Source organism: Stomoxys calcitrans, chromosome 4, assembly GCF_963082655.1.
Source record: "Stomoxys calcitrans chromosome 4, idStoCalc2.1, whole genome shotgun sequence".
Classification (NCBI taxonomy): domain Eukaryota; kingdom Metazoa; phylum Arthropoda; class Insecta; order Diptera; family Muscidae; genus Stomoxys; species Stomoxys calcitrans.
In genome coordinates, this window is record NC_081555.1 from 171,260,247 (window position 1) to 171,280,961 (window position 20,715).

The following is a 20,715-nucleotide window of genomic DNA, read 5'->3' on the forward strand; positions in this document are numbered from 1 at the left end:
CTGTTACTTTTAGCTTGCTTTAGAAAAAAAGTGTAAAAAAAGTATATTTGATTAAAGTTCATTCTAAGATTTGATTAAAGTTCATTCAAAGTTTTATTAAAAATGCATTTACTTTCTTTTAAAAAATCCGCAATTACTTTTTGGGCAACCCAATATAATACACACAACCAAATCTCGTTGACAGATAATGCACTTCGCGAGAAAAAATTTTACTCAGCTGTTTATAGTACAATACCTGGCAATTATGCCATGGCTATTACTCTCTTTAAATTACTACTGGAAAAAATACGCGAACAGACCTAACACCAACAGCTGAATGGGAAATTTCCAACAGCTGTTTGGGAAATTCTTATTACGCTTTTTTTCTTTGGCTAACATCTGTTTTGATTTTTGTGTAGCCATGAAAGTAAAATTTTCTTCAATAGTTTAATTTATTTAATTTAAGAAAAGGAAACAGTACGAAAACGAAAAATATGTCTTCCCGCAATCTGTCGGAGGTCTTTAATATAATGCGTAATAATGCATCAAAAAATAGAAGCCTCTATTCAGACGACAGAGTAGGTGAAAAAATCCTTGGCGAAGGTAGTTAATTAGGGTACAATACTCAATTCTCCTCTTTTCCATAGAACGGTACTGATGCTGAACTTTTGTTGAAACGATCCATACATGATGCCGAAGAAGGCCTAGAACTAAGGGATGATTATGGAGCTCAACCTGCATGGATAGACAAATTGGAAGAGGCTCAATATACCATGTCAAAGTAAGCATTCGAAGGGATTTCTGAACAGAAACAAATGATTCGTTTTTCTTTCTCCTTTTAGGATAAAACCCAAGTTAGACGAACTTGGTTCCCTGCAGGCGCGATCTCTGCTACGACCAGCTTTCGATGAAAGTCAAGAGGATGAAGTGGAAATGGAAAAGTTAAGCCAAGAGATAGCCAAATTGATTACTTCAACACATCGCCATGTACAATGCATTCGCTATAGTCTGGGTGAAGGTGGCAAATTGCAACAACGGCTCACAGCCAATGTGGTCACCTACATTATGCTAAGCCTCCAAGAGCTGACCTTGAAATTCCGCTATAGTCAAAATTCTTATTTAAAACAACTTAATTCGCGCGAGGAACGTTCCCAAAAATTCTTTGATGACTTTGCCAATGTACCCCCAGGAGGAGAACGAGACAATTATGTTGACTCATTTGATAATTTCTTGCAACCAGCCTCCACAAATCGCAGTAACTATTTTCAAGATGACGACGACGATGAGGCCAAACAAAATGAATTAGATCAACATTTCCAAAGACCTATGGCGAATCGTATGACCGAACAGCAACTGCTGCTATTCGAAGAGGAAAATACACGTTTAGCATTGAATCGTGATGAGGAAGTTTCAAAAGTCGTCAAAAGTATTTACGATCTCAATGACATATTCAAAGACTTGGGACAAATGGTACAGGAACAAGGCACAGTCCTTGATCGCATAGACTATTCCATAGAACAAACACAGACAAGAGTCTCAGAGGGGGTTAGGCAACTACAAAAAGCCGAAATGTATCAAAGAAAGAATCGTAAGATGTGTGCAATATTGGTGCTGGCTGGTATAACGCTATTCCTTTTAATCTTGCTTATAATTACTAAACTATAGAAGTGGGTGAAAGACCCCCACTGGCATATCGTATAATAAAAATTAATATTACATGTGTCGTCCACTTCAGTTATTTGTTTAATTGTGTACTTGTATTAAAATCTTAATTTATAAAAATATATATATATACTTCATATTTAAAACTAAACATTCTTTGCTATTTATTTACATTCTTTCGCTTACACGTGAGGCAACGGAACGCAGGTTTCCATAGACTTTGCTTGGTGGAGATCCCATAATCAAATTACAAATGGCTCTGCGGGCCAACTGTATGTTTTGATAACTGCCCAACAAATGGATTTTACTATCAGCCAAGACAATGCGTGTTTTTGTGACATTCTCGATTGTGAATTTGGTGCGACCTCCTTTTCCGGCCAAGCGACCTATGGCACGACTCATGTGATCGCCTCTCAGTGTTTTGACATCTTTCACCTCAAATGTCTCCAGGAACAAATCATCCAAACGTAGCAAAGCCAACGCATCATCGACCTCAAAGCCGCAAAGGAAAGCCTTAACAAAATCGGCACCTTTTTGAAGATTTGAAATGTCTGGGGTCTCAGGACTAACACGAATTTCAACCTAAGGACAGTAGAAGGAGTACTAAATGATAGAGCATGTAATTTTTGCTCACAAATGACTATTTACCTGTCTAGCTTTCATATTAAAGCGTATTTGCAGTTTCATATGCTCAACAATGGGAGTGAAGATTTTCATCCAGTGTTCCTTTAACGATGAATACCTATAACAAACATCAGGAATATAATTTTATATGCTGGTAGTTATTACTACAGAGCTGCTTATAAATATACCTGTGTGGTGGCACTGCGATTTTACGCATTTCACTTTTTATGCGCTTCGCCTTGGGTGGCTGGCTCTTACGTGCAACTCCCTCAATTCCGGTGGTCTCATCCACTTGCATTTCAGAGTCATCATGGCAAGATCGCTTCTTGGCAACTCTTGTTGGCAAAATATCATCGACTTTGATGTTTTCAACCTCCATATTCTAATATTATTTTCCAATTTTGAACAAAAAAATATTTTGAATAGTCCAAAAACACATGTGCGAGTTTTCCGAATGACAGCAATGAAAAAAAGAAAACAAAAAATTAAAAGTACTATTTTTTACGACGCTGTGTGTTGACAATGGCTGGTAACATGTCGCGTAAGCACAAAAAGCATATACATCATATGTTTAGACGTAGCCACCATGTTTTAAGCCCAGCCAGTACTGAAATGACTTTTCACACGAACAACTGCCAAAACGCAATATAAAAATGGTGACGATGATAATGCGAACATATTCCTAACAAGCAAGATAGTAGCGACATGTCGCTGCATCAGGATAAATTTCCCTCAATTTTAATTGCAGATGTTATTAAATGCTCCCAAAATGGGCCGAATAAACTATGTCTCCATACTGTTGTCTTTGTTGTTTGTTGTTGTTCGACTTTTGTTTGTCTTTGACAAAGAAAAGAGTCCATCGGATTACGCAATAATTTAATAGCATCTCGCTGTGAAGGAAGTCAGTACCAGGCTTAAAGCCCAGTACTGACTTCGAATTTCACCCGAATAACTGCGAACGCATTCCGTAGAAATGGCACTGATTTCTATTGCCTAGTAGAATTAGACTTACGGCCGAACAACTGTCAAAACTCATTATAAAAAAATGCTGATGAAGAAGATGCGAACACATTCCGTAGAAGCGGTACTAAGTTGTATGAGCAAAATTGTAGTGACATGTCGCTGCGCCAATACAAATTTCGCTTCAATTAATTAATGTAAGAAATGCATTGACATATCCTTAACAGGACAGGACGAACAGTTGTGTACAATTTTTTGTTTTTGTTTTGATTTTACAGTAAATGTAAATGTCAAAAACTTGATAACACAGCTGTAATTTTTTTCTGAAATCTTAAAAAGATGTTCTCTTTGATCCGATATTCTACACATAAGAAACAAACAGTGTTATAATGATGAAAATACAAGTATAAAAAACATTGGAAGAAGATAAGTTGTAAAACACAGTTTGTTTCTAAATCCACTTTGACATTTCATTTTATGGCATTTGTCATTCAAGGTAGTTTCGTTGGGAGTGGATTTTTGTTGTTGTGCCAATGACGCTACCTTTTAATTGTACCATATATCCTAAACGAAATTTTCGTTACCGGTACCGTTACCGAAAATTTCGCTTGTAGATACGCAACTCAAATGACATTTTCTTTGCGTAACAACATAATAGGCATTGGTGAATTTTTTCATGCAGCTACGAATGGAAATTTATGTTTTAATTGCATGAAATAGAGTTATTTGCACATAAAAACGATTAATTACTATATTAGCCATTGATAAAAATTTGGCCAAAATTAGAATCTTGTATTCTAAACAACTTTTTTGCATAAATGTCTTGGCTGCAACCGAAAATTTCGCTAGAGGTGCATATTCAGCTTTATGAAATAGGCACCAATCAACACTGCTACAGTGCTGTTATCATTGTTGTGTGTTGTTCTTTGACTTTTGTTTGTGTTCTGGCTAAGAATAGTGTCCGTCGGATTTCGCAATAATTTAATATTCACTTTCGCTGCGAATGAAGATGAAGTCTGTACTAGGTTTATTAGATTTTTTTCGTGGGAATGAACTTAGTACTAGGCTTAACAGAATTGTTCATGTGTCGCCAAGTCGAGACAGTTGCTGCAACATAAGTCAATATGTAAAACAGCCCGCCTCATTAATCAAATGGCGCCCTCTGTGTTATTCTAGTTGTTCAACAAGTAGTTGTTGCTTTTGTTTGTTAATGTTGTGAATTCATCTACCTCTGGGAAGTTTCCGAGTTTTCCCTACCCGCATTTATTTTCTTTAGGAAAAATGTCCAAAGCTCCACTAATTACTGAAGATTCACTCAAAAATATTAATTACGACATGGATAAAATGAAAGTAAAATCGGTATGTTTCGACAAGAAATAATAATTTTCAAATAAATCATTTTCTAACCTTAGAAACTTAATTGTTTTATTATCTGATAACAAATCGACATTAAAGGCCGCTGCGGAAACCGACCGGAAACCAACAGTACTCATTATATTTGGACACAGTGATATCAATGCTGCTCTTCATTATTTGGGAAAATCTTTGGAAGACCCCATTAGTGGCGAAACGTTTGTCGCTACAGTTTTGGTGCAGGAATCTATTAAAAAAGATTTTGAACAAAAACTACAAACCCTACTAAAACCCTTCGCAAACGCCGACTTGGAAAAGAGTGCGGAGTACCTTAAAGCTTTGGAGACTGTAAAAAAGTTGAATGCCCAGTTTTTGTCTGTGACTGGGGGCGCTGCTTTGGTTTACGATTTCACGCATGAACATTTGGGTGGTCATGTGGCCGGCATTGTGACGCTACACACCTTCCGCACCGCCAAGGAAGCCATATCATTGGTGGGCAAAGAGACTTTGAGCTTTTCCAATGTATCCATTTGGCATGAAAATCATGCCTATGCTTATGAAGTGGTGGCTGGTTTGAAATCCAATAATTTTTACATCAATTGCTTTAACATGCCCTTGACATTGCTGGAAGAGAGTGCCAAACAAGGTAAATCTCATGTTATGATGGAGAAGAACTATCACTATGAGACTATGCCACACAATGGCCAACAAAAGAATATTGTTTTCCCAATTGGTAGCATTTTTGCCAACTAAAAGTGCTTCGATGACTTGTCTGATCCGAATGGTAAGAAAATTTATACATTTGATATGTGTATGAAGATGTATTTTCTAATGTCACAACAACTATTCCCACTGAATTAAGTTAAGTGTTTATTGATATTCTTTGCCTCAATGCGTAGAGTAATTAACGTGCCGTAGAGTAATTAACGTGCATTAAGAAAATGTTGCAATAAAATTTAAAAACATGTAATATGTATTTGAATATGAATTATTTTTTTAACCATATCCGTGTCTGTGTTAACCAGCTTTAATTACTTTTGAAATTTTTCTCCCAATGTTGCGTTTTTTCCTATCCCTTTGTCATGATAGTTAGACCTTTTTTTTCTCTAATAAATACCATAAATTAAATTTTTTATCCCTAATGTTTATATATGTAAGAACAGCTCAGCCCAAGATGCACCCTACCCCCTTCCACTTTCTCTCATATCTAGGTTCGAATTCTCACCTTTTCACTAGGGCAGTACAATGGGCCAAACTAGCCTCTGAGTACACTTAGAATTTATGGTGGGCCACCCATTCAACTTAACCTTAGTTTAGGTTTTGACCACTCTTGGCGATCTTCTCAGACACTCCAAGATTCTCAGACATCAAAGATATTTGTGCTGTATGTCTTCTCGTATCTTAGAGAGTGTTGTCTACACTCAGTGATGCCAACAATCTACCCCCGGCAGGGGCAGCTTTGAACACCACACCGGCTGGAACTTTGAGGTCTGATCTGTATGGTGTTCATCGCTGTCATTAGAAGCTAAGCTGCGTGCTACCGTGCGCGTCCACATTTTGCGGATACTGGAATGCTCCATACGGAGTAGCTGCAACGGCTGTCGCGGACAATCAGCGGTATCGAGCGGAGAGTCTCAGTAAGAGGCCGAGCGGCATCGGCTTTTGCACAAATACTGAGTGCATATGATGCTCAAAATGACAAGGCGAGTTATTGGCGTCTTTAAATAACCAAACTGGGGGGTCTGGTCCTTTTGCCGAGGATCGCCTCCTCCACAAGAAAATGTGGCTACAACAACAACAACAGCAATTTACAAAAAAAAAGCGTACAACTATTGTAAAAAGGGAAAAAGATTACTTTTTTTAGTGTAAAAAAGAGTATAAAAGCACTAACTTCGATTTTTGAATATTTGCTATTGTACCCAAGCATTAGGTTTTGTTTGTAATAAAAACCAACAAATTAACGACGAGTGAACGAATTGACCATAAATAATTCGGAATCGCCATCGAATGGTTTTATTTTAATCGTCCAGCTGTTGATTTGGTTGATCAAGTCGAGGTTGAAATCACGGTTGGATCCCCAGAAGACATGTTTAGGGGAAAATTTCCCCTCAATAATGCTGGCTAGGAATATGTCCCTTTGTATAGAAATCGCCAGAAAATAAGACACCTAAAGACACTGCTGCAAGAAAGGATTCAGGTACATCGTACAGACCGATTTCTCTTTCGCCAGTACTTAAAAGTAGTCTTGAAGTACAACTACTTCTCATGTTGGAGAATTTCTGTGCGTGAATTTCGTGATTTGTATGGCACGACGACTGCTATGCACATCCATATGGTATGTAGCTGCATATCAGCCGATATCTCAGCCAGGTCAAATCGTGTCATAGGTTTTTGGATAGGTCTACAATGCCATGCATCCGGTATCATCAGCCATGCGAACGTTTTAGGCCTCCAGCCAGGCCTAAAACGTTGGATAGCGAAGTATTTGAGTGGTTGCTTGTAGTATGTGGAATTTGGGAATAAAAAGTGGTTGCCTGTAAGTGTTACCCCTACCTATCCTCTATTCCATACCCTGCAGATAGCATCTAGATCGAATCATATGCGTAAGATTGTACATACGATACTATCAAAGACTTAAGCCCTCACCTTCATGACATCTGCGGTAGGTTAAACGCAGTAGAGATCCTCGTTATGCTTCAACACGTAAGCAAGCCGGGGGAACGTTGTGGCTATTGGTAAAAATGCAAATTTGCCCATGAACATTCCATTAAGGAACTGGGGCAAACTTCTCACAAATCAATGAGTGCGCTCCGATTCAATTTTAAGCTCACTGATAAAGGACCTCCTTTTTATAGCCGAGTCCGAACGGCGTACCGCAGAGGTGCCACTGTAGGTAATAACATTTCTATTCTCGGATTCAGGCCACATTTCGAGCTTACGGTCTACATAGGGCCCACCATTTGTGAGCCATCTTAGTAGGCTGGTGTTTGTGGCACTTCTAGTTCTATTTCCTGCTTCAGATCAATCCCAAGTATTTGACCATATCGGATATCGAAATCTTTCTGTTGAGGAAACGTGGTGCCTCAAATTGGGCAACCCTCATTTTCCTTGTAAACAGACAGTATTCTCTGGGTTGTAGAATATACGGGCAGCCGTATGCCATCTCCAAAACCATTTCGGCCCTATGCATAGCTGATTCCGACTACTACCCCTTCCCGGCACGGGAAGGGGTAGTAATCCAGTCCACACAGGCTGGAACATTGAGGACCGATCTGTGTGGTGTTCATTACTGTCATGAGAAGCATAGCTGTGAGCTACCGGGTGCGTCCACAGGTTGTGTATAGTGAAATGCTCCATACGGAGTAGTTGCAACAGCAGTCGCGAACAATCAGCGGTATGGAGCGGAGAATCTCTTGCACAAATACTGAGTGCCTTTGATGCTCGATATGACAAGACGAGTTATTGGCGCCTTGAAATAAACAATGCCAACCTTGTTCCCACGGCGATCAGTCCTTTGGCCCGGAGCGAGATTGCTCACATACAGGAGCGTCACGTGAATCGCCACCTCCACATGAAAATATGGCTACAACAATAACAGAATTATCTGGGTTGGTTGCTATGACAGTTGTATGCCATCTCCAAAACCATTTCGGCCCTATGCATAGCTGATTCGGACTCCTACCCCTTCAAAACTATTTTAACATCGTCTGCGTAACAGAAGGTTTCAAAACACTACTCAGTCAGGATACGCCGGGCTTGGATGGTTACCGCTATTCTTAACTTCTACCTGGCTTTTGAAGTTCTATGCAGGTAGTCCGCCTTCCGTTCAGGAATGGTTCCCAGAAGCTACATCTCGCCCTGGTCATTCATCTTATTTTGTTCCTCGATCGTGTGTAATACACAAGAACAAGAAAATATAAAACAAAGACTAGAGATCTTAGCTCATATCCTACGCCATATTTTTGTAGGAGGCCCCAAAACCGGCTTCATTAAGGCTTTCTGGGTACATGTTTGGAAGATAAGCTACATTGCGATTTTCCCCTTCTATGAACTTTTGATCGGTTTTTAAGTTTGTTATTTAAGACTTTCTATCCAACTTTGCAATTGAGAAGGTTTTATATACCTACATAGAATGAGCAGAAAACACGTCGCTGGAATTCATTTTTTTGCAGTTCTCTTGCCAATATCTAGTGATTCCCCCAACCGTTGAATTTGGTTTTTATTTGGACTAAACAAATAAATGTTTAACAAAAAGTGTGCAAATTAATTGTTATTTATAATATATTTACTCATTTATTCACATATTGTTAATTACAACGTTCACTTTAAACTAAAAACCCAGTTAAAAAAAAAAACACTCCCAAAATTGCCGTTATTGCAAGTACGAATTTTGACGGCTCTAGTTTGTTGTATTTATTTTCTATTACGTTTTAATCGCTATTTCGTTTCCCTTCACAGTTCGCTTGAACACATTAGTCAGTCAGTCAGTAAGTATACCACAACACATCAGTTGTATTACACCTTTGATTCAAATTACACTTCATTTCCATCAGTTGTTCGTTTTGTTCGTTAGTCATCGACGTCACAGCCGCATGTTGTTGTGCGACTGGCTCTCTTTCTCATTACACAAGTGGCTAAATGACCCCTGTTGCTATTATTTTTCTCGCGTTTAGTTGCTCTCTTGCTGTGTGTGCCTGCCTTTCCGCCTCTGACCGTCAGCTGTCAAAGAGCATTGTATAGGTTTAGATAAAGTGGTGTCGTGGCTTCCTCTAGTTTCAATTTCTTGTGTCTTTGCTTTTGGTCTTCTATTTGCAAATAAACATTCTATTAGTTCGGTCGGTCGGTTGGTCGGGGAAATTAGAAGCAAGACATCTGTTAATATCTGCCCCCCCAAAAAGAAACACAAAAATAAAGTGTTAAACACCAAAACGCCAATATAAATAAAAATAGCTACAGAGAATTACGAAACGTAATGCATCACTGCCGCCTGTAAATGACGTATATTCAAGTGGGTGAGTATGCCGTCGTCGTCATCTCTAAAACCAAATACCAAGTCTGTTGGTGTCGATACAAAAACATCTGGCAGAAAAGAAAGCAACATTCATAAGAAAACAAGTATCAGTACTAACACCACCAGCAGCAGCGAGGCCACGGATGAGGAGGATTCGCAACATTATCGTCGCAGCATAATGTTGCCCACAAATGGCTCCGAGGATGAGGATGACTATGGTAGCACCAATGTCGAGGCACCTCTTATCAGTGGCCATGATGGTGAGTAATAAGTCGCTCTAATTGCTTTATTTACACACATCAATAACTGCCTTTGTTTGAACATTTCAGATGGTGAATGTGAGTGTATTAATACCCGCACTATTTTCGGCTTAATGGGTTTCTTTGGCTTTGCCGTTGTTTATGCCATGAGAGTGAATTTGTCGGTGGCAATTGTTGCCATGGTTAATCAAACGGCAATTCCACCCGAGGAAGGCAATAATACACCCCCTGTTATTGATAACAGCTGTCCGGCGAGTGAGGCGAAGAACTCAAGCTCTGTCCTACCCGGAGGAGATTTTGTATGGGATGAAGCCACCCAAGGCCTGGTGTTGGGCTCATTTTTCTATGGCTATGTTTTGACTCAAATACCCGGTGGTCGTATGGCCGAGATCTTGGGCGGCAAGTTAATCTATGGCTATGGAGTTCTCATCACCGCCCTCTTTACCATCCTAACACCCATTGCTGCCAATTGGGATTTGCCTTCGCTGATATTGGTGCGTATACTTGAGGGCATGGGTGAGGGTGTTACCTACCCTGCCATGCATGCCATGTTGGCCCATTGGATTCCCCCACTGGAAAGGAACAAATTTGCGGCCGTTGTCTATGCAGGCTCTAATATAGGTACGGTTATCTCCATGCCTTTGGCAGGCTGGCTATGTTCTTTGGAATTTCTAGGAGGTTGGCCCTTGGCATTTTATGTCTTTGGCATATTGGGTATTATATGGTTTGTGTTTTGGATGTACTTGGTTTATGACAAGCCTTCGGTGCATCCTAGAATTTCAGCAAAAGAACGAGAATATATTGAAAGATGTATAGGAGTTACCAAGAAACTTGATCCAAAAAGCGACAATAACTATGCACAGGAGGAGGCAGCAGTTGATAGTGATGCCGATGATAACGATGACTACAGGGTAAATGTGTCTTCCAGTGTTGAAAGCCATTCTGCGCCAGCCTCTATACCTTGGCGTGCGATAATGACATCAGTGCCTCTATGGGCCATTTTAATAACCCAGTGCGGCCAGAGTTGGGCTTTTTACACCCAGCTCACTGAATTGCCTACGTACATGAACAACATTCTACACTTTGATATACAATCGAATGCGGTATTAAATGCTATACCATATCTCACTTCCTGGCTGGTGGGCATAGGCTGTTCAGCGGTGGCCGATTGGATGTTGGAACGACGTTATATTACCACCTTGACCTCATACAAGTTTTGGAATTCCATAGCTTCCTTTATACCCTCGTTGGGGCTGATTGGTGTAGGCTATGTGGGATGCAGCTGGCAATGGGTAACATTTATGTTGGCCGGAGTAGGCTCGTTTGCAGGCGCCATATATCCCGGCAATCAAATGAATCACATCTCGCTTAGTCCTGCCTATGCTGGCACCATGTATGGCATTACCAATTCAGCTGCCAATATTTGTGGATTTTTGGCTCCTTATGTCATAGGTCTGATTATAAATCACAACGAAACCATGTTGCAATGGCGTAAAGTCTTCTGGCTGGCGGGTGGCCTAAATATAGCCGGGAATATCATCTATATCCTATTTGCCAGTGCTGAGGAACAGAGCTGGTCTCGCCCCACAGCAACGGCAAACAATCAGGAGGATATGCCCAGGCGGCAAAGGCGCGGAAGAAGAAGAATTAGTGATGAAATTACAACATGATTATGATGTCTTGTATTGTGGTGCTCAAACTGAATAGGTTTTTATTTTGTTTTTATTGTAACGAACGCATATTCCTATTGTACCTATTGTTGAATGAACTTAATGTGTGATACATTTACCTCGTGTTGTAGTGCCCCACCAGATGCTGTGGTGGTTAGGCACCAACACGGTTCGAATTTATTCGAAATTTTTTTTTAAAGTAATTTTAAAGTTTTTTTTTTTTTTTTATTTAGTTTAAGTGATAGTGAGAAAAAGTTTAATTCCAGAGATTGTGGAACATGGAATTGACTGTGATGTACATAATACGTATGTACATATAAAGAGAACAATGTTTTTGTGTGGTTTTGAAAATTTAAACAGTTTATTTAGAGCGAGAACATGCGAAGTTGTAGGAACAATCGTTTCAATTCAAATCGGTATAATAGAAAAACTACATCGAAAAATATTGGAAGGTCGATCATGGTGTTTGGTCGAATTAATTTTTTCCAACATACTCTAAATACCAGGGTTTTTAAAACAAAGTTGTTATAATATTTCCATTTCGGCTTATATTTTCCTAAACGATGATTCATACAACCGATTTGTATTACGCAAAATTAGAAATCTTGTAATGCATTATTTAAAAAGAAATTTTTATATTTTTGAAATTCCCATTCCATATTTTCAGATTAGAAATCTTTAAAGAAAAAAATACAGCCCATTTTAGTATAAGGAATTTGAGAAAAATGCATTTTAGAGTCATATTTCTAAAAGTTATTTCAAGGCGTATTTAACTAGGTGGCCGCACCGGCGAATTGCTACAACAAAGCATCTTTTTTGGGAACTTGATGCTTCAAAATTTGTAAACAGGTCGAAGAAAGTTCGATTCGCCCTGACATTTAAAATTTCGGCAAATTTGCTTCGACCAATCTGAGCAAGAAGAAGGAAGTTCATTAATTTTTTAGTGTCAAGCAAGAAAACACATATTCAAAACCAGTAAGGAAGGGCAAAAGTTGGGCTGCGCCGACTGTATAATACTCTACACCTACCCTATAAGTACAATGTGGGAGCTATATCCAATTCTGAACCATTTTTAATGGACCTCAGCGAGCAAAAATATGTTCAAACTGTAATAACTACGGCTGACAAATGACAACTTAATTGCAAATTACCCAAAATCTGACGAACATATATATGGGAGCTATAACTAATACTGAAGCAATTTCCATGAAATTATCCAGTAATGTCGGGAGTCATATGAAAATCGTTCCTGCCAAATTTCGAGAAAATCGGTTTACAAATAACCATTGCATTATTGCAGTATAACAGCAAATCGGACGAACATATATATGGGAGCTATATCCAAATCTGAACCGATTTTTTCCAATTTCAAAAGCCTTCGTCTCTAGGCTGAAAAACACGCCCATACCGAATTTCGAGAAAATCGGTAAACAAATTACCATTTTATTGCAGTATTACTGCAAATCGGGCGAACATATATATGGGAGCTATATCCAAATCTAAACTGATTTCCAATTTCAATAGGCTTCGTGTCTAGGCCGAAAGACGCCAAAATTGAAGACGATCGGATGAAAATTGCAACCTGTAGTTTGAACACAAATTAACATGGACAGACGGACAGACAGACAGACGGACAGACAGACAGACGGACAGACAGACAGACGGACAGACAGACGGACAGACAGACGGACAGACAGACAGACAGACGGACATGGCTAAATCGAATCAGAAAGTGATTCTGAGTCGATCGGTATACTTATACTCGGTCTATCTCTCTTCCTTTTGAGTGTTACAAACTAATTCACTAAGTTCGAATTCAGATTTCCAATAAGCTTCAGAGACTTTACACACAAAACTGACTGGAACATTGAGGTCTGATCTGTGTGGTGTTCATTTGCTGCCACGAGAAGCTTAGCTAGCTGCGAGCTAACGGGCGCGAGACTGCACTGAAATTGCGAGAGTAAGTGCAGGATTGTGGCTACACAAAAACCTAAATTATCTTCATTCTAAATTATCCCTTCGCCATTCTTGACTACTATAGCTTTAAATTGCATATTGGAGGGAGCTTCTCCAGACCGTCTGGCCGTTTGTCTTGTATGCTGGCTCCCAATCTTCTTCATTTTAATGTCTGGCATTGTACCAACGTAAATTTTATCAGTGTTCTTCAGTGCTTTTTTAATCTTTCAGGGCAACACAATACACCTAAGTTCCCGGCAATAGTTCTTTCGCCATTCTTGATTACTATAGCTTTAAATTGCATATTGGAGGAAGCAAATCAAATTCTCTCACCTGGGTTGATGCGGCCAACTGAAAAATACGCCTTGAGTTATTTAGTGTATGACTAAGAATTTTCATTTTAAGCTTACTTTGGTCATACGGATTATGACAGGAGAATAACATCTGATTTCACTTTCTAAATCAAATTATCAAATTTGTTAGAATTTTAACGGCCTTATTCAAAAAAACTTTATTACAACTTAAAATAGAATTATTTGAAAGTTCTATAAAGGATATATGTCAAATAAACCTATTTCATATCTACATTAAGTTTTGTGAATAAGACCGTAAATTTTTAAACTTCGACTTTGAGATTGTTCTTGTCATCAATAAATTCAATTCAAATCAAATACATATAATGCTATATAACATGCTAACAAAATTAATCTGCCCCTCAAATGTTATAGTTGTTAAGAACATATTTAGTACTCTTAATCAATCTAAAATGTTTTTATATGTATTAGAACTAACAGAGAATTCTCTAGAAACAACTTAATACATGATAATATATATTAAAAATTTTATAATTGTTATATTAGCTCTAATTAGACGTGGTGAACTATAAATAATGTTTGTTGATACCTTCAAATCTTGCCACACTAAACTTGTGAACAATAGAATAGTTAGATCTCGAAGATTACATCTGTATACCTACAACACCTACCTTAATTCCATAGGACGAAATACATTTTCAAAGAGGTTACTTTAAATTAATTAATTTATAACTAAAGAATATATATATACAATATAAATTTTTGGAATTATGGAAAAATATGTTACCATTTTTTTTTCGTTCTATCATTATCACTTTTATTTTTCTCATCACAATTTTATACCGAATGATGCTGTTTAGTTGAGTTTTACTATGACAATGTGCAACTAAAAATAGACTCGAGTTATGGGTTTCCAATCTTATTTGTTAAAAAGAAACCTGCGTATTATATATAACCAAAATATAAAAGAAATATTATTCCGTATTTATATTTGCTCAGTTATTTAAGTTATATAAACAAATATATGAAATATACTATTCAAACGATATAAAATTTTAAAGTTTTTCTGCCTACTAAGACGAAGATCATTGTTATGCCCACCACCGAAGGAAGGGGATATATTCATTTGGTCATTCCGTTTGCAACACATTGAAATATCCATTTCCGACCCTATCAAGTATATATATTCTTGATCAGCGTAAAAATCTAAGATGATCCATGGCCATGTCCTTCCGTCTGTCTGTTGAAATCATGCGTCTTTAAAAATACAGATATTGAGCTGAAATTTTGCACAGATTCTTTTTTTGTTCATAAGCAGGTAAAGTTCGAAGATCTACTATATCGGACTATATCTTCATATAGCCCCCATATAGACCGATCCGCCGATTTAGGGTCTTAAGCCCATTAAAGCCACATTTATTATCCGATTTTGCTGAAGTTTGGGACAGTGAGTTGTGTTAGCCCCTTCGACATCCTTCCTCAATATGGCCCAGATCGGTCCAGATTTGGATATAGCTGCCATATAGACCGATCCGCCGATTTAGGGTCTTAGGCCCATAGACGGACGGACGCTCAGGGCTAAATCAACTTAAAATATCAAAACGTTCAAGAATATATATACTTTTATGGGGTCTTAGACGAATTCGAGGAGTTACAAACAGAATGACGAAATTAGTATACCCCCATCCTATGGCGGAGGGTATAAAAATTATAAAACTGCATTTTCAACAGGGTATTTTCAAATTTGGACAATTCGGTTATTTGCTTGTATATAAAATAGATCCAGTAAAATGCAAATTTTGCCCATGAACATTCGAATAAGGAACAGGGGCAAACTTCTCACATATCAATGAGTGCAGTCCGATTCAAGTTGTTAAGCTCAATGATAAGGGGCCTCCTTTTTATAGCCGAGTCCAAACGGCGTGCCACAGTTTTACATGGCATAGTACCCCACAATTGTTGCCAGCATTAGAAGGGGAAAACCACCGCTGAAAAAAAAATTTTTTCTGGTGGTCTCGCCAGGATTCGAACCCAGGCGTTCAGCGTCATAGGTGGACATGCTAACGCGCTGCGGTGGCCTCCAGTAAGGAAATAATACCCTGCACTACCTAGTATACTTACTGCTTGTAATATATTGTATAAAACTTATCTCCAAATCTAGTCAGACTTTAATTTTGCATACCTTTTGAAATATGGTAGTAGTATATTTAAATCGAAACCAAATTTTATGAAATTTTGCACACGCATTGGGACGTCAAATTAAACACCTCGTGCTAAATCTTGTTGAGATCGGACAAAAATTGTGTCTTCTACAGCCTTAAAACTCCATATCGGATGAAATATATATATGGGAGCTATATCTAAATCTGGGCCGATTTTGACGAAATTTAACACACATATTAAGACGTTAAATAAAAAACTTCATGCATAATTTTGTAAAGATTCTACAATCTTAAAAGTCCATATCAGATGAAAGATATATATGGGACCTATATCTAAATCTGGTCCGATTTTTATGAAATTTTGCACACACATATAGACCCTGAAATAAAACACCCAATGCAAAATTTTGTAAAGATCGGACCATATCGGATGAAAAATATATATGGGAGCTATATCAAAATCTGATCCGATTTCTTTCAAAATCAATAGCGTTCGTCCTTGGGCCAAGGAAGTGACATGTGCGAAATTTCGAGACAATGAGACAATAAATGCGACCTGTACCTTGATCTCAAGAATACATGGACAGACAGACAGACAGGCATAGCTAAATCGAATAAGGAAGTGATTCTAAGCCGATCGGTATACCTATCAATGGGTCTAGCTCTTCTCCTTCTTAGCGTTAAAAACAAATGCACAAACTTATAATACCCTGTACCACAGTGGTAATGTAGGGTATAAAAAGCAAAATAACTAATCCATCAAAGTTTGGAAACACATTTTAAAAAATAATTTGATAATCTTTTAACATTTGTTAGGGTTCGCACTCTTCTAGATAAGAATTAAAGGTGTTACAAACATTTTAAGTTTGAATGATTTTGAATTTTAAAAATATTCAAAAAATTTTTAACTATTTGATTTTTTTTTTCAAATTTATTACTTTTCGACTGTTATTCGATTCGAGTATCATCACAAAACATCGTCTTGATACTCCATCAGACTAACGGAAGACTCATTGTCATTCTTTCATTCTCTCTCTTCTTCTTAGTCGCAGATTTCCTACAGAGTATTTTATCTACTATTTCTGGACGGTCCATGAACCCACCTCGTAATAGCATTTATATGACAGCATAAAAGCCATCATATTCTGAAAGAAAAACAACACAAAGCCGGACATTGGCAAAGGTAATGAAATCTATCTTACAGTAAGTCAGTGGTATGACACTTTTTGAAGATATCATAATTTCTAATTCCTATCGAGGTAAATGTTTTCCTAACTTGTCGTGCCTTGTAATGATTCCTATTATGCCCCGCAGCTGCACCTTCTGTATCCGCGAAAGGTGTCATCATTTCGTGTAAAGCGTTCATCTTTCCTTGTACCGTACATCGAGCATATAAAAAATTCCCGAGAGGGATGCTGTACATCTGATATCCTGGAGAGATGCGCTTCTAGTCTCGCAAGCATATCTGCCTTCTCATTTCTTGATAAATTTTGCCCATGAACATTCCACTAAGGAACAGGGGCAAACTTCTCACATATCAATGAGTGCAGTCTGATTCAAGTTTAAGCTCAATGATAAGGGGCCTCCTTTTTATAGCCGAGTCCGAACGGCGTGCCGCAGTGCGACACCTCTTTAGAAAGTAGTTTTACATGGCAAAGTACCTCACAAATGTTGCTAGCATTAGAAAAAAACCACAAAACTACCGCTGAAAATTTTTTCTTATGGTCTCGCCAGGATTCGAACCCAGGTGTTTTCGTCTATTGCGATACCGCAGGAACAGGTGAAGGAAGATGCTTTCTAGTTCCTCACGTTTTAAAAGTCCAACAACTCTAAAGTTTACATCTGCTAAATCATACACGTTCTCAAAGAAATGAGAACCTAAAGTGGAACTCCTTCTAACTGCCGGTGCGGGACACATACACAGAAGATGTCCTATAGTCTCTTCTTCCTGTTGTTGTAACCACATTTTCATGTCCAATGGACCGATCGCAGCGGGAACAGGGTAGTCATTGGTTTTTTAAAGACGCCAATAACTCGACTTGCTATATCGAGTATCATAGGCACTCAGTATTTGTGCAAGAGTCGGTGCCACCTGACCTCTTACTGAGACTCTACACTCGATACCGCTGATAGTCCGCGACTACAGTAACAGCTATTCGGTATGGAGTATGTCATTATCCGCAACCTGTGGATGCGCCCGGTAGCTCGCAGCTAAGCTTCTCGTGACAGCAATGAACACCACACAAATCGTACTTGAATGTACTAGATTGTGTGGTGCTCACATATATCCGATGCCGAGCTTCTTTCTCGACGTTTCCACTGCAAAAGTCGTTACTTGTAACCTTCAGCCTGTCAGCATGTTTTCCGATAAGACGGTGATTTATCATGACGGAGAAATGATTGAGAAGCGGTAGACCACATAATTTTGTAATTTTCACTGTTCAGCCATCTCGTTGATAGAATTGTGGTTTGTGTAATCTTCTCGATATGGCCAGTCCTAGTTCTTCAGAGTACCCAAACATCCTTTGGTTCCCTCTTAGTTGTGACATGAGGTGGATTTTGAAGCGCCGTCCACCAGACCACAACACCTAATAGTGTTATAGGTCTGACAACTGCAGTATACATACAGTTCATGACACACAGTTTAAAACCTAAACTTTTGACAATGGCTTTCTTGTAGGTGTGTAGTGTAAGAGTTGCCTTTCTTACTCTTTCCCAAATGTTTGATTTGAAAAACACCTAGGTATTTTGCGCTTTCAGTAATTTACGCCTAAACCACTTTCGGTAGCCCACTTCGCTGTCGCACGTAGAGCTCCCATAAGTATATCGCTTAGAGTGCTGGGAATCTTTCCCCTAATCGCAATAGCCATTGAAGGTGCTTCCAAACTACCATCAGAAAGTTTTTTAATAACTTACTTACAAAAAATACAGTATGCCAGGCTTGGGATATGTACATCTAAAAAGATGGTTCAACAGAGGTACTCTATTCTTTAGTACACCTTTAGGTACTCTATTCTCTACTTCGGAATGTAGTCATCAAAAATATATTTTTGTCTTTACTTGTCTTGTTTTTACTGAAATTTTTTCTTAAGAGAAAATTTCACTGGAATTTTGTCTTAAGAGAAAATTTCACTGAAATTATGTCTTTAGAGATAATTTCCCCGAAATGTTGTCGTTAGAGAAAATTTCACTGAAATTTTGTCTTTAAAGAAAATTGCACAAAAATTTTGTGTCTAGGGGAAATTTTAACGAAATTTCGCTTTTAGAGAAAATTTCACAGCAAATTTGTCCTCAGATCATAGTTTTTATGGAAAATTGACTGAAAATTTGTCTTTATAGATAATTTTAGTGAAATTTTTGTTATTAGATAGAATTTTATAGCAATTTTGTCTTCAGAGAAAATTTTACTGAAATTTTGTCATTAGAGAAAATTTTACTGAAATTTTGTCTAAGGAAATTAAAATTTTGTTTAGAAAAAATTTTACTGAAATTTCGTCTAGAAAAAATTTCACTGAAATTTCGTCTAGAAAAAATTTTACTGAAATTTTGCCATAAGAGAATATCACACAGCAATTTTGTCTTTGGGTAAAATTGTATCCAAAATTTGTCTTAAGAGAAAATTTTTGTGAAATTTTGTCACAAGAGAAAATTTACTTAAATTTTGTCTTAAGAGAATATTTCTCTGAAATTTTGTCTTGAGAGAAAATTTCACTGAAATTTTGTCATTCAAGAAAATTTCACTGAAATTTTGTCCTAGAGAAAATGTTACTGAAATTTTACTTAAATTTTGTCTTAAGAGAATATTTCTCTGAAATTTTGTCTTAAGAGAAAATTTTACTGAAATTTTTCCACAAGAGAAAATTTCACTGAAATGTTGTCTTTCAGTGAAATGTTGTCTTTCAGTGAAATGTTGTCTTTAGAGAAAATATCACAAACATTTTGTGTCTAGGAAAATTTTACTGAAATTTTGTCTTGAGAGAAAATTTTGCAGCAATTTTGTCTTCAGAAAAAATTTCACTGTCTTTAGAGAAAATTTTGCTGAAATTTTAGAGAATTTAGAGAAAATTTCACTGAATTTTTATTTTTAGAGAAAATTTCACAAAATTTTTGTCTTTCGAGAAAATTTCACAGAATTTTTGTCTTAAGAGAAAATGTCACTGAATTTTTGTCTTTAGATTTTGTCATTGGAGAAAATTTCACTTAAATGCTGTCTTTCGAGAATTTTTCACTGAAATGCTATAGAGAAAATTTCACAGAAATTTAGTCTTCAGAGAAAATTTGACTGAAATTTTGTTTTAAAGCTGAGTATGTACCTCTAGTGAAATTTCCGGTTGCAGCCAAGACATTTATGTCGACACTGTGTAAAATACAAGATGGAGACTTACATCAATTTATAATGTTGGCCAAATTTTAATAATTTTTTATTTGCACATAACGTAATTTCATGTTGCTTGGAGCTTTTGAACATACATTATCATTCATAGTTGCAAGAAAAAAAATCACCAATGCCTGTCGCCCTGCTACGCAAATAAAATTTCATTTGAGCTGCGTACCTGCAAGCGAAAATTTCGGTAACGGTACCGGTAACGACAATTTCGATTGGTATATGTCAATGCATTTCTTATGGTAACGAAAATTTCGCCAGAGGTGCATACTGCGCTCAAAGATTTTCCAAAAATGTTGTTAGCCGTTCCACAATCGATGGTACATGTAGTCAAGACCATACCTTTTTATAACTTTGGGTCAATTTAAACAACTGATCAA

General features: G+C 37.6%; 4 protein-coding genes across 4 annotated transcripts; 3 read left to right on the forward strand and 1 right to left on the reverse strand.

The window, feature by feature from the left end:
• Positions 1 to 375: 375 nt before the first annotated feature.
• Positions 376 to 1,792, forward strand: LOC106085552 (syntaxin-16). Its single transcript, XM_013249855.2, has 3 exons — positions 376 to 557; positions 627 to 760; positions 822 to 1,792. The coding sequence occupies exons 1-3, from the start codon at positions 474 to 476 to the stop codon at positions 1,642 to 1,644; spliced, it is 1,041 nt and encodes a 346-aa protein (XP_013105309.2). The 5' UTR covers positions 376 to 473; the 3' UTR covers positions 1,645 to 1,792.
• LOC106085554 (RNA-binding protein pno1) lies at positions 1,705 to 2,652 on the reverse strand. Its single transcript, XM_013249858.2, has 3 exons — positions 2,454 to 2,652; positions 2,290 to 2,383; positions 1,705 to 2,223 (listed from the first exon to the last, which is right to left on the reverse strand). Exons 1-3 carry the CDS (start codon positions 2,642 to 2,644, stop codon positions 1,810 to 1,812), a joined length of 699 nt encoding a protein of 232 aa, XP_013105312.2. The 5' UTR covers positions 2,645 to 2,652; the 3' UTR covers positions 1,705 to 1,809.
• A 1,959-nt stretch (positions 2,653 to 4,611) lies between these two features.
• LOC106085553 (uncharacterized) lies at positions 4,612 to 5,487 on the forward strand (the record flags this gene model as incomplete). Its single annotated transcript, XM_013249856.2, has 1 exon — positions 4,612 to 5,487. A coding segment is annotated over one exon (720 nt), but the record flags the coding sequence as incomplete, so codon positions are not given.
• A 3,943-nt stretch (positions 5,488 to 9,430) lies between these two features.
• On the forward strand, positions 9,431 to 14,526 carry LOC106085551 (sialin). The gene is made up of 2 exons (XM_013249854.2): positions 9,431 to 9,849; positions 9,919 to 14,526. The coding sequence occupies exons 1-2, from the start codon at positions 9,597 to 9,599 to the stop codon at positions 11,517 to 11,519; spliced, it is 1,854 nt and encodes a 617-aa protein (XP_013105308.2). The 5' UTR covers positions 9,431 to 9,596; the 3' UTR covers positions 11,520 to 14,526.
• The last annotated feature ends 6,189 nt before the right edge of the window (positions 14,527 to 20,715 follow it).